Source organism: Ranitomeya variabilis, chromosome 1 (assembly GCF_051348905.1).
Source record: "Ranitomeya variabilis isolate aRanVar5 chromosome 1, aRanVar5.hap1, whole genome shotgun sequence".
NCBI classification, from domain to species: Eukaryota; Metazoa; Chordata; class Amphibia; order Anura; family Dendrobatidae; genus Ranitomeya; species Ranitomeya variabilis.
The window spans coordinates 546235469-546250432 of NC_135232.1; the positions used below are offsets into that span (position 1 = coordinate 546235469).

A 14964-nucleotide genomic window follows, 5' to 3' on the forward strand; every position below is an offset into this window, starting at 1 on the left:
ATACACTGTAGCTCCTCACTGGTGGGTGGCATACACTGTAGCTCCTCCCTTGGTGGGCGGTATACACTGTAGCTCCTTATTGGTGGGCGGCATACTTTGTAGCTCCTCACTGGTGGGCGGTATACACTGTAGCTCCTCACTGGTGGGCGTCATACACTGTAGCTCCTCCCTTGGTAGGCGATATACACTGTAGCTCCTCCCTTGGTGGGCGATATACACTGTAGCTCCTCCCTTGGTGGGCGATATACACTGTAGCTCCTCCCTTGGAAGGCGATATACACTGTAGCTCCTCCCTTGGTAGGCGATATACACTGTAGCTCCTCCCTTCGTGGGCGGCATACACTGATGCGCCTCCCTTGGTGGGTGGTATACACTGTAGCTCCTCACTGGTGGGTGGTATACACTGTAGCTCCTCACTGGTGGGTGGCATACACTGTAGCTCCTCACTGGTGGGCGATATACACTGTAGCTCCTCACTGGTGGGCGGCATACACTGTAGCTCCTCCCTTGGTGGGCGGTATACACTGTAGCTCCTCACCAGTGGGCGGCATACATTGTAGCTCCTCACTGGTGGGCGGCATACACTGTAGCTCCTCCCTTGGTGGGCGGTATACACTGTAGCTCCTCACCAGTGGGCGGCATACATTGTAGCTCCTCACTGGTGGGCGGCATACACTGTAGCTCCTCCCTTGGTGGGCGGTATACACTGTAGCTCCTCACCGGTGGGTGGCATACACTGTAGCTCCTCACTGGTGGGCGGTATACACTGTAGCTCCTCCCTTGGTGGGTGGTATACACTGTAGCTCCTCATTGGTGGGCGGTATACACTGTAGCTCCTCACTGGTGGGCGGTATACACTGTAGCTCCTCACTGGTGGGCGTCATACACTGTAGCGCCTCCCTTGGTGGGCGATATACACTGTAGTTCCTCACCAGTGGGCGATATACACTGTAGCTCCTCCCTTGGTGGGCGATATACACTGTAGCTCCTCCCTTGGTGGGCGATATACACTGTAGCTCCTCGCTTGGTGGGCGGCATACATTGTATCGCCTCACTGGTAGGCTGTGCTATTCGCAGTGATGTGGCCGGTTGTTTTCGCGCTCCTGCTCTCTGTCCTCGGTCTGTGGCTGTGGTACCAGGGCCCAAGGCGGGCGCGGCTTCTACTGGAGGATCTCCGCTTCTGTGTTCAGGCTTGGCGGGTGAAGGGCTCTGTTCAGTTGTGGCTCCAGCAGGGGGCAATCTCTCTTCCCGGCCTCTTCCAGCTGCAGCTCCGGGCTCGGGCGGACGCAGTGTTCCTCCGGTACCGGGATGAGAACATAACATACCAGGATCTGGAGTCCTCCAGTAACCGTGCCGCTCGTGCGCTGAGCTCCGCCGCTGCCCGCCTTCTCCCCGGGGCTACCATTGCTTTACTCTTCGGGAACGAGCCGCGATTCTTAACCGCATGGTTCTCCCTCTACAAAGTTCGGCTGGTGCCTGCATTCCTCAACACCAACGTGCGCAGAGGAGGCCTCGTACACTGCGTGCGGGCGTGCGGGGCCCGGGGGATCATCACCAGCCCAGGTACAGTGCGACGTGCGGGGCCCGGGGGTCATCACCAGCCCAGGTACAGTGCGGGGCCCGGGGGATCATCACCAGCCCAGGTACAGTGTGACGTGCGGGCCCGGGGGTCATCAGCAGCTCAGGTACAGTGTGACGTGCTGGCCCGGGGGATCATCACTAGCCCAGGTACAGTGCGGGGCCCGGGGGATCATCACCAGCCCAGGTACAGTGTGACGTGCGGGGCCCGGGGGATCATCACCAGCCCAGGTACAGTGCGGGGCCCGGGGGATCATCACCAGCCCAGGTACAGTGTGACGTGCGGGGCCCAGGGGTCATCAGCAGCTCAGGTACAGTGTGACGTGCGGGCCCGGGGGTCATCAGCAGCTCAGGTACAGTGTGACGTGCGGGCCCGGGGGTCATCAGCAGCTCAGGTACAGTGTGACGTGCGGGCCCGGGGGATCATCACCAGCCCAGGTACAGTGCGGGGCCCGGGGGATCATCACCAGCCCAGGTACAGTGTGACGTACGGGGCCCGGGGGATCATCACCAGCCCAGGTACAGTGCGGGGCCCGGGGGATCATCACCAGCCCAGGTACAGTGCGACGTGCGGGGCCCGGGGGTCATCAGCAGCTCAGGTACAGTGTGACGTGCGGGGCCCAGGGGTCATCAGCAGCTCAGGTACAGTGACGTGCGGGCCCGGGGGTCATCAGCAGCTCAGGTACAGTGTGACGTGCGGGGCACAGGGGATCATCACCAGCTCAGGTACAGTGTGACGTGCGGGGCCCAGGAGGAGATCACCAGCCCAGGTACTGTGCGGGGTCCGGGGGCATCATCACCAGCTCAGGTACTGTGCGATGTGCGGGGCCCGGGGGGATCATCACCAGCTCAGGTACTGTGCGATGTGCGGGGCCCGGGGGGATCATCACCAGCTCAGGTACTGTGCGGGGCCTTGGGGGACATTGCCAGGGACTCTTATTGCTCCTCCTATCAGAGCCGTGTGGGGCCATTGCTGACGTGTTACTACCAGTGACTCCTTGCCGCCATCTTCCTCAGAGCTCGTTGCCGCTGTCCTGGAGATTCTGCCAGAGCTGTGGGATATGGACGTCACAGTTTGGGTGATGGGTGCCGGATGCTTTCCCTCCGGGGTCATTAACTTGCAGAATCTGATGGAGGAATCCTCAGACAGCCCCTTGCCTGACCACACTGGGCCCCCCACTGACCCCATGGACACAGCTATCTGCATCTTTACGTCTGGGACCACAGGTAAGGATGGAGGCTGGGTCACATCAGTGGATGTAGTGCGCGGCTGCCAGTGACCTGTCCGCTGTCCTGTGCAGGATTACCCAAGGCCGCGCGCATCAGCCACCTGAAGACACTGATGTGCTGTGTCTTCTACCAGCTGTGCGGGGCGACCGCCGCCGACGTCATCTACATATCCCTGCCGCTCTACCACAAGGCCGGAGCCTTACTGGGGGTTGGTGGCTGCATCGGCATCGGTGAGTGCTATCACACTACAACTCCCAGAATGCAGTGGGGCAGCCTCTCACCTCTGTCCTTACAGGTGCCTCATTAGTGCTGAAGGAGCGATTCTCCGCTTCGCAGTTCTGGAGCGATTGCCGCAGGTATCATGTGACTGTGTTCCAGTACATCGGGGAGCTGTGCCGCTACCTGACCAACCAGCCACAGGTACCTCAGGGGGCGGTGGGTCTGTCCTTGGGGGGGGGGGGGGGGGGGGGGTTTGTTTGTGTCTGTCCTCGGTGAGGGGGGGGGGCTGTACTCAGGAGGAAGAGGTTTGTTCTCAGAGGGTGAGTGTCCTCGGGGAAGGGGACAGGGAAGGGGTGTCTGCCCCTCGGGGAAGGGGACAGGGAAGGGGAGTCTGCCCTCGGGGAAGGGGAGTCTGCCCTCGGGGAAGGGGACGGGGAAGGGGAGTCTGCCCTCGGGGAAGGGGACAGGGAAGGGGAGTCTGCCCTCGGGGAAGGGGACAGGGAAGGGGAGTCTGCCCTCGGGGAAGGGGACAGGGAAGGGGAGTCTGCCCTCGGGGAAGGGGACAGGGAAGGGGAGTCTGCCCTCGGGGAAGGGGACAGGGAAGGGGAGTCTGCCCTCGGGGAAGGGGACAGGGAAGGGGAGTCTGCCCTCGGGGAAGGGGACAGGGACGGGGAGTCTGTCCTCGGGGACGGGGAGTCTGTCCTCGGGGACGGGGAGTCTGTCCTCGGGGACGGGGAGTCTGTCCTCGGGGACGGGGAGTCTGTCCTCGGGGACGGGGACAGGGAAGGGGAGTCTGTCCTCGGGGAAGGGGACAGGGAAGGGGAGTCTGCCCTCGGGGAAGGGGACAGGGAAGGGGAGTCTGTCCTCGGGGAAGGGGAGTCTGTCCTCGGGGAAGGGGACAGGGAAGTCTGTCCGCGTCGCTCACCTCCCGCTTGGTCTCTTTCTGGCACAGTCCGAGGATGAGGCGAGGCACACGGTGTGGCTGGCAGCCGGCAGCGGACTGCGTCCTGACGTCTGGAGGGAATTCAGCCGCCGCTTTGGGAATATCAGAATCTACGAGACGTATGGCCTGACGGAGTTCAACATCAGCTTCTTCAACTACACTGGGACCCCCGGAGCTGTGGGGCGTGGCTCCTCCCTCTACAAGGCAAGTACCACCACCCCCAGCAGCTCCGACCCACGTACTGCAGATCTGGAAAGGAGTAAAGGCCCCGTCTCACATAGCGAGATCGCTAGCGAGATCGCTGCTGAGTCACAAGTTTTGTGACGCAACAGCGACCTCAGTAGCGATCTCGCTATGTGTGACACGTACCAGCGATCAGGCCCCTGCTGCGAGATCGCTGGTCGTGTCGGAATGGCCTGGACCTTTTTTTGGTCGTTGAGGTCCCGCTGACATCGCTGAATCGGTGTGTGTGACACCGATCCAGCGATGTCTTCACTGGTAACCAGGGTAAACATCGGGTTACTAAGCGCAGGGCCGCGCTTAGTAACCCGATGTTTACCCTGGTTACCAGCGTAAATGTAAAAAAAAACAAACAGTACATGCTCACCATCTGATGTCCGTCAGGTCCCTTGCCGTCTGCTTCCTGCTCTGACTGCCGCCGTAAAGTGAGAGCACAGCAGTGACGTCACCGCTGTGCTCTGCTCTCACTGTACGGCGGCTCAGTCAGAGCAGGAAGCAGACGGCAAGGGACACCGAAAGGCGAGTATGTACTGTTTGTTTTTTTTGGTAACCAGGGTAAACATCGGGTTACTAAGCGCGGCCCTGCGCTTAGTAACCCGATGTTTACCCTGGTTACCCGGGTGCTGCAGGGGGACTTCGGCATCGTTGAAGACAGTTTCAACGATGCCGAAGTCGTTCCCCTGATCGTTGGTCGCTGGAGAGAGCTGTCTGTGTGACAGCTCCCCAGCGACCACACAGCGACTTACCAACGATCACGGCAGGTCGTATCGCTGGTCGTGATCGTTGGTAAATCGCTATGTGAGACGGGGCCTTTATGCTCTGCATCGCTTCTCCGCCTCCTGACAGATACAGTCATACAGGTCCTTCTCAAAAAATTAGCATATAGTGTTAAATTTCATTATTTACCATAATGTAATGATTACAATTAAACTTTCATATATTATAGATTCATTATCCACCAACTGAAATTTGTCAGGTCTTTTATTGTTTTAATACTGATGATTTTGGCATACAACTCCTGATAACCCAAAAAACCTGTCTCAATAAATTAGCATATTTCACCCGTCCAATCAAATAAGTGTTTTTTAATATCAAACAAAAAAACCATCAAATAATAATGTTCAGTTATGCACTCAATACTTGTTCAGGAATCCTTTGGCAGAAATGACTGTTTCAATGCGGCGTGGCATGGAGGCAATCAGCCTGTGACACTGCTGAGATGTTATGGAGGCCCAGGATGCTTCAATAGCGGCCTTAAGCTCATCCAGAGTGTTGGGTCTTGCGTCTCTCAACTTTCTCTTCACAATATCCCACAGATTCTCTATGGGGTTCAGGTCAGGAGAGTTGGCAGGCCAATTGAGCACAGTAATACCATGGTCAGTAAACCATTTACCAGTGGTTTTGGCACTGTGAGCAGGTGCCAGGTCGTGCTGAAAAATGAAATCTTCATCTCCATAAAGCATTTCAGCCGATGGAAGCATGAAGTGCTCCAAAATCTCCTGATAGCTAGCTGCATTGACCCTGCCCTTGATGAAACACAGTGGACCAACACCAGCAGCTGACATGGCACCCCACACCATCACTGACTGTGGGTACTTGACACTGGACTTCAGGCATTTTGGCATTTCCTTCTCCCCAGTCTTCCTCCAGACTCTGGCACCTTGATTTCCGAATGACATGCAAAATTTGCTTTCATCAGAAAAAAGTACTTGGGACCACTTAGCAACAGTCCAGTGCTGCTTCTCTGTAGCCCAGGTCAGGCGCTTCTGCCGCTGTTTATGGTTCAAAAGTGGCTTTACCTGGGGAATGCGGCACCTGTAGCCCATTTCCTGCACACGCCTGTGCACGGTGGCTCTGGATGTTTCCACACCAGACTCAGTCCACTGCTTCCTCAGGTTCCCCAAGGTCTGGAATCGGTCCTTCTCCACAATCTTCCTCAGGGTCCGGTCACCTCTTCTCGTTGTACAGCGTTTTCTGCCACATTTTTGCCTTCCAACAGACTTACCATTGAGGTGCCTTGATACAGCACTCTGGGAACAGCCTATTTGTTGAGAAATTTCTTTCTGGGTCTTACCCTCTTGCTTGAGGGTGTCAATGATGGCCTTCTTGACATCTGTCAGGTCGCTAGTCTTACCCATGATGGGGGTTTTGAGTAATGAACCAGGCAGGGAGTTTTTAAAAGCCTCAGGTATATTTTGCATGTGTTTAGAGTTAATTAGATTAGGGTAATAGGTCGTTTAGAGAACCTTTTCTTGATATGCTAATTTATTGAGACAGGTTTTTTGGGTTATCAGGAGTTGTATGCCAAAATCATCAGTATTAAAACAATAAAAGACCTGACAAATTTCAGTTGGTGGATAATGAATCTATAATATATGAAAGTTTAATTGTAATCATTACATTATGGTAAATAATGAAATTTAACACTATATGCTAATTTTTTGAGAAGGACCTGTATATCCTGCAGATTTACACCACTGACCTCCGCAGAGCATCGCTCCTCCACCTCCTGACAGATACATAGTGATGTATCCTGCAGATTATTACACCACTGACCTCGCTGCAGAGCATCGCTCCTCTACCTGCTGACATATATAGTGATGTATCCTGCAGATTACACCACTGACCTCTTTGCAGAGTATCGCTCCTTCACCCCCTGCAGGTACACAGTAATATATCCTGCAGGAGTGATGTTCTGCAGGCATCATTAGTGCCCCCTTTCTTCCTTGCAGCGCTTCTGCCCCTTTGAGCTGGTCCGCTATGACACGCAGGAGGAACAGCCGATGAGGGACGGTGCAGGGCGGTGTCAGCTGACAGCTGCAGGTTTGCGTTCCTTCATTTCTCTGCCTCTACTTGCTGTCAGTGAGTTTCTAACAGGCCCCTGTATCTTCATGCAGGAGAGACAGGGCTCCTCATCTCCCCGGTGACCCCCATGTCTCCCTTCTTGGGGTACGTGGGCAGCCAAGAGCTCTCGGAGAAGAAGTTGCTAAGAGACGTCTTCCAAGCTGGCGACTGTTACTTTAATACGGGCGACCTGATGATGCAGGACAACCTCGGCCTCATCTACTTCCGGGACAGGATGGGCGATACATTCCGGTAAGGTGTCAGTTCTTTCCCCCCGTCCCTCCCCCATCAACGGGCACTTATCTTCCTGTCTTCAGGTGGAAGGGGGAAAATGTCGCCACCACCGAGGTGTCTGAGATCATGAGTGGCTTGCAATGCTTCCAGGAGGTCAACGTCTATGGGGTTCCTGTGCCAGGTGATGTGCCCCCTGCCCCACCGCCATCTGCTCAGTGCTTGGCATAGTGTATAATGCTGCTATCCTCCTCTAGGGCAAGAAGGGCGCACAGGGATGGCGGCTGTCACACTGCGCCCCGGGCACAAGATGGACCCAGATCAGGTTTTCTCTCACGTGGTGGATTTCTTGCCGCCCTATGCCCGACCTCGATTCCTGAGAGTAATGGTAAGTACTGTATAAAGCCACCTCCGTGAGGCGCTAACAATCAGTCTGCGCACTGTACTCTGACGCCACCTCCATGGGGCTCTAACCCTCTGTCTGCGTACTGTGCTATATGACGCCACCTCCATGGGGCTCTACCATCTGTCTGCGTACTGTGCTATATGACGCCACCTCCATGGGGCTCTAACCATCTGTCTGCGTACTGTACTGTATGACGCCACCTCTGTGGGGCGCTAACCATCCGTCTGTGTGGTGTACTGTATGACGCCACCTCTGTGGGGCGCTAACCATCCGTCTGTGTGGTGTACTGTATGACGCCACCTCTGTGGGGCGCTAACCATCCGTCTGCGCTGTGCTGTACGACGCCACCTCCGCGGGGCGCTAACCATCCTTCTGTGCGCTGTACTGTATGACGCCACCTCTGTGAGGCGCTAACCATCCATCTGTGCGCTGTGCTGTGTGATGCCACCTCCGCGGGGCTCTAACCATCCATCTGTGCGCTGTGCTGTACGACGCCACCGCCGCGGGGCGCTAACCAACCTGTGCGCTGTACTGTATGACGCCACCTCCGCGTGGCATTAACCATCCGTCTGTGCGCTGTGCTGTACAACGCCACCTCCGAGGGGCGCTAACCATCCGTCTGTGCTGTACTGTATGACGCCACCCCCGCGGGGCTCTTGCCATCCGTCTGTGTGCTGTACTTTGACGCCACCTCTGTGGGGGCGATTGCCGTGCGCTGTGCTGTGTGACGCCACCTCTGTGGGGCGCTAACCATCCGTCTGCGTACTGTACTCTAATGCCACTGTGAAGAAACTGTATAATATCTTAATTACCCAGGCTATTTTTTTTTTTTTAAATATAAACTTATTAATTTTATAAAGTCATATTTTACAACAATTTAGCCTCCAATCATTGTACATCGTTACAATATGTTTCTTAATCATTGATAGCTGAACATAATATTAATTTTAACATAACTAAATATTATGGGAGAAAGAAGGGGGAAGGGAATGGGTGAGGACATCAGATTATTATCCCCGCGTATTATCATTAATAGCCCTATTATATTTCTATGACCATAGTGTTTAGTCTGAATGATAGCCAGCTATCCCATTTCCTGAGATATGATGTTGAATTATTGGTGGATGAAGCAATTATCTTCTTTGATAAACAATTGTCATTCACCAATGCCACGATCTCAGTTAATGACAGACATTTGGGGTTTTTCTAATATCCTGCAATCTTAATTTTAGTAGCTGAGAGGATGTGCGCAATCACTGTCTGGAACGCGTTCGGGATCAAATCCAGGTCAATGGCCAGAAGCCCCTGCTCTTTCCAATTTTCATTGGGCTGCTACTAATGTGGGACATTAGGTGGGGGATTGCGTCCCAGAGCTGCTTTACTTTATGGCAATTCCACCAGACATGCATGATATCTGCATTGGCGTCTCCACACCTCCAGCACACATCTGGGGAGCTGCGGTAGATCTTAGACAATCTGCATGGTGTGAAGTACCACCTGTACAGCAGCTTTCTGGCGTTCTCCAGGTGGTTGGTGCACTTAGTGTGTCTGTGTCCCTATCATGGAGAAGGACGTCCGCCATTGCCCCGGGGTGATCCCACATTGTAGATCCCTCTCCCGTTTGTGGAGATACGTGTCCAGAGAGGAGCGTCTCCTCCAGCATATGGTTGTAGCTTACGGACAGCGCTCTCATCTGCCGCATTCAGGCATTCTATATAGTTTGGAAGGTTGTGAGAATATTATATCTTTTTTTCCCTGTAGGAAATGTCTTATTTGTAGATATTTATAATGATCTTTATGTGGAAGGTAGAATTTCTCTCTGATTATAGAGAAGGATAACAATATTCCTTCCTTGTACGTGTCCCCAACCAGTAGGATTCCCAGTTTTGGATCTGGAGGTCCGGAATACACCGCTCCAAAGTCTATATGGGGGCTCTAGAGAGCACCAATTTAATAGCGTGCAGTTTATTGATCAATATGTTCTATGCTCCCAGCGCTGCTTCCACCGTTGGTGGCAGACACAATTTCCTATCACCGCTGGGGTTAGACCCGGCAATGATACGTGAATAGAAAAACGATGTAACATTTGAGGACTTTATGGTTTCTCGCTTTCCATCCAATGTCTGTCATCCTTATCATTCCACATCAACCTCAGTTGTTCAAATATGCCTTCTTCTGTTATTGGGATGTATAATATGGCTGCTCTATAGTATCTCACCACTGAGGGGCAGCCCAGTCCTCCTTCTGTTATTGGGATGTATAATATGGCTGCTCTATAGTATCTCACCACTGAGGGGCAGCCCAGTCCTCCTTCTGTTATTGGGATGTATAATATGGCTGCTCTATAGTATCTCACCACTGAGGGGCAGCCCAGTCCTCCTTCTGTTATTGGGATGTATAATATGGCTGCTCTATAGTATCTCACCACTGAGGGGCAGCCCAGTCCTCCTTCTGTTATTGAGATGTATAATATGGCTGCTCTATAGTATCTCACCACTGAGGGGCAGCCCAGTCCTCCTTCTGTTATTGGGATGTATAATATGACTACTCTATAGTATCTCACCACTGAGGGGCAGCCCAGTCCTCCTCCTGTTATTGGGATGTATAATATGGCTGCTCTATAGTATCTCACCACTAAGGGGCAGCCCAGTCCTCCTCCTGTTATTGGGATGTATAATATAGCTGCTCTATAGTATCTCACCACTGAGGGGCAGCCCAGTCCTCCTTCTGTTATTGGGATGTATAATATGACTACTCTATAGTATCTCACCACTGAGGGGCAGCCCAGTCCTCCTCCTGTTATTGGGATGTATAATATGGCTGCTCTATAGTATCTCACCACTAAGGGGCAGCCCAGTCCTCCTCCTGTTATTGGGATGTATAATATAGCTGCTCTATAGTATCTCACCACTGAGGGGCAGCCCAGTCCTCCTCCTGTTATTGGGATGTATAATATAGCTGCTCTATAATATCTCACCACTGAGGGGCAGCCCAGTTCTCCTCCTATAATTGAGATGTATAATATGGCTGCTCTATAGTATCTCACCACTGAGGGGCAGCCCAGTCCTCCTTCTGTTATTGAGATGTATAATATGGCTGCGCTATAATATCTCACCACTGAGGGGCAGCCCAGTCCTCCTCCTGTTATTGGGATGTATACTATAGCTGCTCTATAGTATCTCACCACTGAGGGGCAGCCCAGTCCTCCCATTATTGGGATGTATAATATAGCTGCTCTATAATATCTCACCACTGAGGGGCAGCCCAGTCCTCCTTCTGTTGAGATGTATAATATGGCTGCTCTATAGTATCTCACCACTGAGGGGCAGCCCAGTCCTCCTTCTGTTGAGATGTATAATATGGCTGCGCTATAATATCTCACCACTGAGGGGCAGCCCAGTCCTCCTCCTGTTATTGGGATGTATACTATAGCTGCTCTATAGTATCTCACCACTGAGGGGCAGCCCAGTCCTCCTTCTGTTATTGGGATGTATAATATGGCTGCTCTATAGTATCTCACCACTGAGGGGCAGCCCAGTCCTCCTTCTGTTATTGGGATGTATAATATGGCTGCTCTATAGTATCTCACCACTAAGGGGCAGCCCAGTCCTCCTCCTGTTATTGGGATGTATAATATGGCTGCTCTATAGTATCTCATCACTGAGGGGCAGCCCAGTCCTCCTCCTGTTATTGGGATGTATAATATGGCTGCTCTATAGTATCTCACCACTGAGGGGCAGCCCAGTCCTCCTTCTGTTGAGATGTATAATATGACTGCTCTATAGTATCTCACCACTGAGGGGCAGCCCAGTCCTCCTTCTGTTATTGGGATGTATAATATGACTACTCTATAGTATCTCACCACTGAGGGGCAGCCCAGTCCTCCTTCTGTTATTGGGATGTATAATATGACTACTCTATAGTATCTCACCACTGAGGGGCAGCCCAGTCCTCCTTCTGTTATTGGGATGTATAATATGACTACTCTATAGTATCTCACCACTGAGGGGCAGCCCAGTCCTCCTTCTGTTGAGATGTATAATATGACTGCTCTATAGTATCTCACCACTGAGGGGCAGCCCAGTCCTCCTTCTGTTGAGATGTATAATATGACTGCTCTATAGTATCTCACCACTGAGGGGCAGCCCAGTCCTCCTTCTGTTATTGAGATGTATAATATGGCTGCTCTATAGTATCTCACCACTGAGGGGCAGCCCAGTCCTCCTTCTGTTATTGAGATGTATAATATGGCTGCTCTATAGTATCTCACCACTGAGGGGCAGCCCAGTCCTCCTCCTGTTATTGGGATGTATACTATGACTACTCTATAGTATCTCACCACTGAGGGGCAGCCCAGTCCTCCTTCTGTTGAGATGTATAATATGGCTGCTCTATAGTATCTCACCACTGAGGGGCAGCCCAGTCCTCCTTCTGTTGAGATGTATAATATGGCTGCTCTATAGTATCTCACCACTGAGGGGCAGCCCAGTCCTCCTTCTGTTATTGAGATGTATAATATGGCTGCTCTATAGTATCTCACCACTGAGGGGCAGCCCAGTCCTCCTTCTGTTATTGAGATGTATAATATGGCTGCTCTATAGTATCTCACCACTGAGGGGCAGCCCAGTCCTCCTTCTGTTGAGATGTATAATATGACTGCTCTATAGTATCTCACCACTGAGGGGCAGCCCAGTCCTTCTGTTATTGAGATGTATAATATGGCTGCTCTATAGTATCTCACCACTGAGGGGCAGCCCAGTCCTCCTTCTGTTGAGATGTATAATATGGCTGCTCTATAGTATCTCACCACTGAGGGGCAGCCCAGTCCTCCTTCTGTTATTGAGATGTATAATATGGCTGCTCTATAGTATCTCACCACTGAGGGGCAGCCCAGTCCTCCTTCTGTTATTGAGATGTATAATATGGCTGCTCTATAGTATCTCACCACTGAGGGGCAGCCCAGTCCTCCTTCTGTTGAGATGTATAATATGACTGCTCTATAGTATCTCACCACTGAGGGGCAGCCCAGTCCTTCTGTTATTGAGATGTATAATATGGCTGCTCTATAGTATCTCACCACTGAGGGGCAGCCCAGTCCTCCTTCTGTTGAGATGTATAATATGGCTGCTCTATAGTATCTCACCACTGAGGGGCAGCCCAGTCCTCCTTCTGTTGAGATGTATAATATGACTGCTCTATAGTATCTCACCACTGAGGGGCAGCCCAGTCCTTCTGTTATTGAGATGTATAATATGGCTGCTCTATAGTATCTCACCACTGAGGGGCAGCCCAGTCCTCCTCCTGTTATTGGGATATATAGTATGTAAGCCTTGACTCAATGCTGTTTTCCTGCCATTTGTACGTTAATATGATGGTGTGTAATTCTTTGAGTACTTTCATGGGGACTGTTATAGGGAGGTTTTGGAGTACATACAATATTTGGGGGTTTATGAACATTTTTACTGACGCTATTCTTCCTAACCAGGACACGTTGTGTTTTATGCGCAGCATGTCGCCATTGATCTTTTGTCTTAGGCTATGGGCTCATGTTGCAGATTTGATTGCGGATCCGCAGTGTTTTTTGCCGCTGAATTGCATCAAATCCCCAGTGTAGTGCATAATCAATGTAAGTCTATGGTAACCGCAGACTTGAGGTGCACATGCTGCAGAAAAATCCTCATCAAAAATTTTTTTTTCCGCAGCATGTCACTTCTTTTGTGCGGAACTGCAGCGTTTCTGCACCCATAGACTTGCATTAAAGGCAACCTGTCACCCCAAAATTGAAGGTGAGCATCAGGGGCTTATCTACAGCATCCTGAAAGATGAGAAAAAGAGGTTAGATTATACTCACCCAGGGGCTGTCCCGCTGCGGTCCAGGTCCGATGGGCTTCGCGGTCCGGTCCAGGGCCTCCCATCTTCTTATGATGATGTCCTCTTCTTGTATTCATGCTGCGGCTCCAGCGTACTTTGCCCTGTTGAGGGAAGAGCAAAGTACTGCAGTGCGCAGTCGCCGGGAAAGGTCAAAGAGGCCCAGCTCCTGCGCACTGCAGTACTTTGCTCTGCCCTCAACAGGGCAGACAAAGTACGCCTGAGCCTGAAGACAAGAAAAGGACGTCATCGTAAGAAGATGGGAGGCCCCGGACCGCGACGCCCATCGGACCGGACCGCAGCAGGACCGCCCCTGGGTGAGTGTAATCTAACCTCTTTTTCTCATCTTTCAGGATACATTGGGGGCTTATCTACAGCATTACAGAATGCTGTAGATAAGCCCCTGATGCCGATGGGCTAAGATCACCTCCGATTATTGGGGGTGACAGGTTTCCTTTAAGTCAGCACATCTGAAACAAAACTGCAGATGTAAAAAAAGATAAAATATAGGGGGACCCCACGTCATTATTTTTTATTTATTTTTTTTATTTTATTTTTTTTAAATTAAACCTGTTCATTAATAAACATCGGCCTTGCTATAATATATCTATAGATATACTGTATCTTTTACCCTTCGCCACGACAGCACCCACTGGAGAGATAGGGATCCGCCCCAAGGAACAGGAAACCTACAGAAGAATAAAAGGGGCGGTCCGCCTCCTCCTCAGTTCAGGTTTCCTGTTCCTAGGGGACAGTTTCTTTGGATTCTCACAGAAGATCATACCTGGGCCAGGACATCCACCTCTGCGGTCTCTGCGGGAACGGCAGGGGATGCGGTCCAGATGCAGCGTTGGGGGAGTTTCCGTTAGACGGCTCCCCCCTCGTCTGTCGGGCACAGTGATGACTGGATCCGGGAGAGGCTGCCCGTTCTCACTGGGGAGCTCTGCGGGACGAGGAGTGCGGGCTGAAAGATGGTTCCGCGACGCCGGCCGGCATATGGGGGTCCGGGTGTCCACCGTACGGTCTCCAGAAGCAGCAGCAGCCGAGACGCCACTCCATAGCGGTGGCCGAGGTAGGAACGCGGCTGCGCATGCACAGATCAGCGCAAATCTCTTTCCTGCCCGGAAGTGATCATAGGACTTCCGGGGCATACATACAGCACAGCGGTGGGGGAAAGCGCGGTTCGCGCATGCGCAGTGCACCGCGAAAAGAAGAAAAAAAAAATTCGGATCTCGTGATTTAAAAAGGGGCATGGTTGCAGGTGCACAGGCGATGCAACATGTCATCCCCAGGCAAGACGGTGGACCCAGCAAGGGATTCAGCCAGCAGGAGGTCCTCAGACGTCATTCGTAAGAGTGATGCCGCAGATTCAAGGTCCAGAACGGCGCTTCGGCCACCTGATCCG

General features: G+C 52.3%; 1 protein-coding gene across 1 annotated transcript in view; it reads left to right on the forward strand.

Moving 5' to 3' along the window:
* The first annotated feature begins 852 nt into the window (after window positions 1-852).
* The window catches only part of SLC27A3 (solute carrier family 27 member 3), a 66835-nt gene continuing 52723 nt past the window's right edge, over window positions 853-14964 (forward strand). The window contains exons 1-9 of the mRNA XM_077255026.1: window positions 853-1563; window positions 2596-2805; window positions 2880-3038; window positions 3104-3228; window positions 3980-4174; window positions 6943-7033; window positions 7108-7306; window positions 7372-7469; window positions 7543-7673. Of these exons, the coding sequence (XP_077111141.1) occupies window positions 1080-1563; window positions 2596-2805; window positions 2880-3038; window positions 3104-3228; window positions 3980-4174; window positions 6943-7033; window positions 7108-7306; window positions 7372-7469; window positions 7543-7673 (1692 nt within the window). The 5' untranslated portion in view covers window positions 853-1079. The remainder of the gene's footprint in view (window positions 1564-2595; window positions 2806-2879; window positions 3039-3103; window positions 3229-3979; window positions 4175-6942; window positions 7034-7107; window positions 7307-7371; window positions 7470-7542; window positions 7674-14964) is intronic.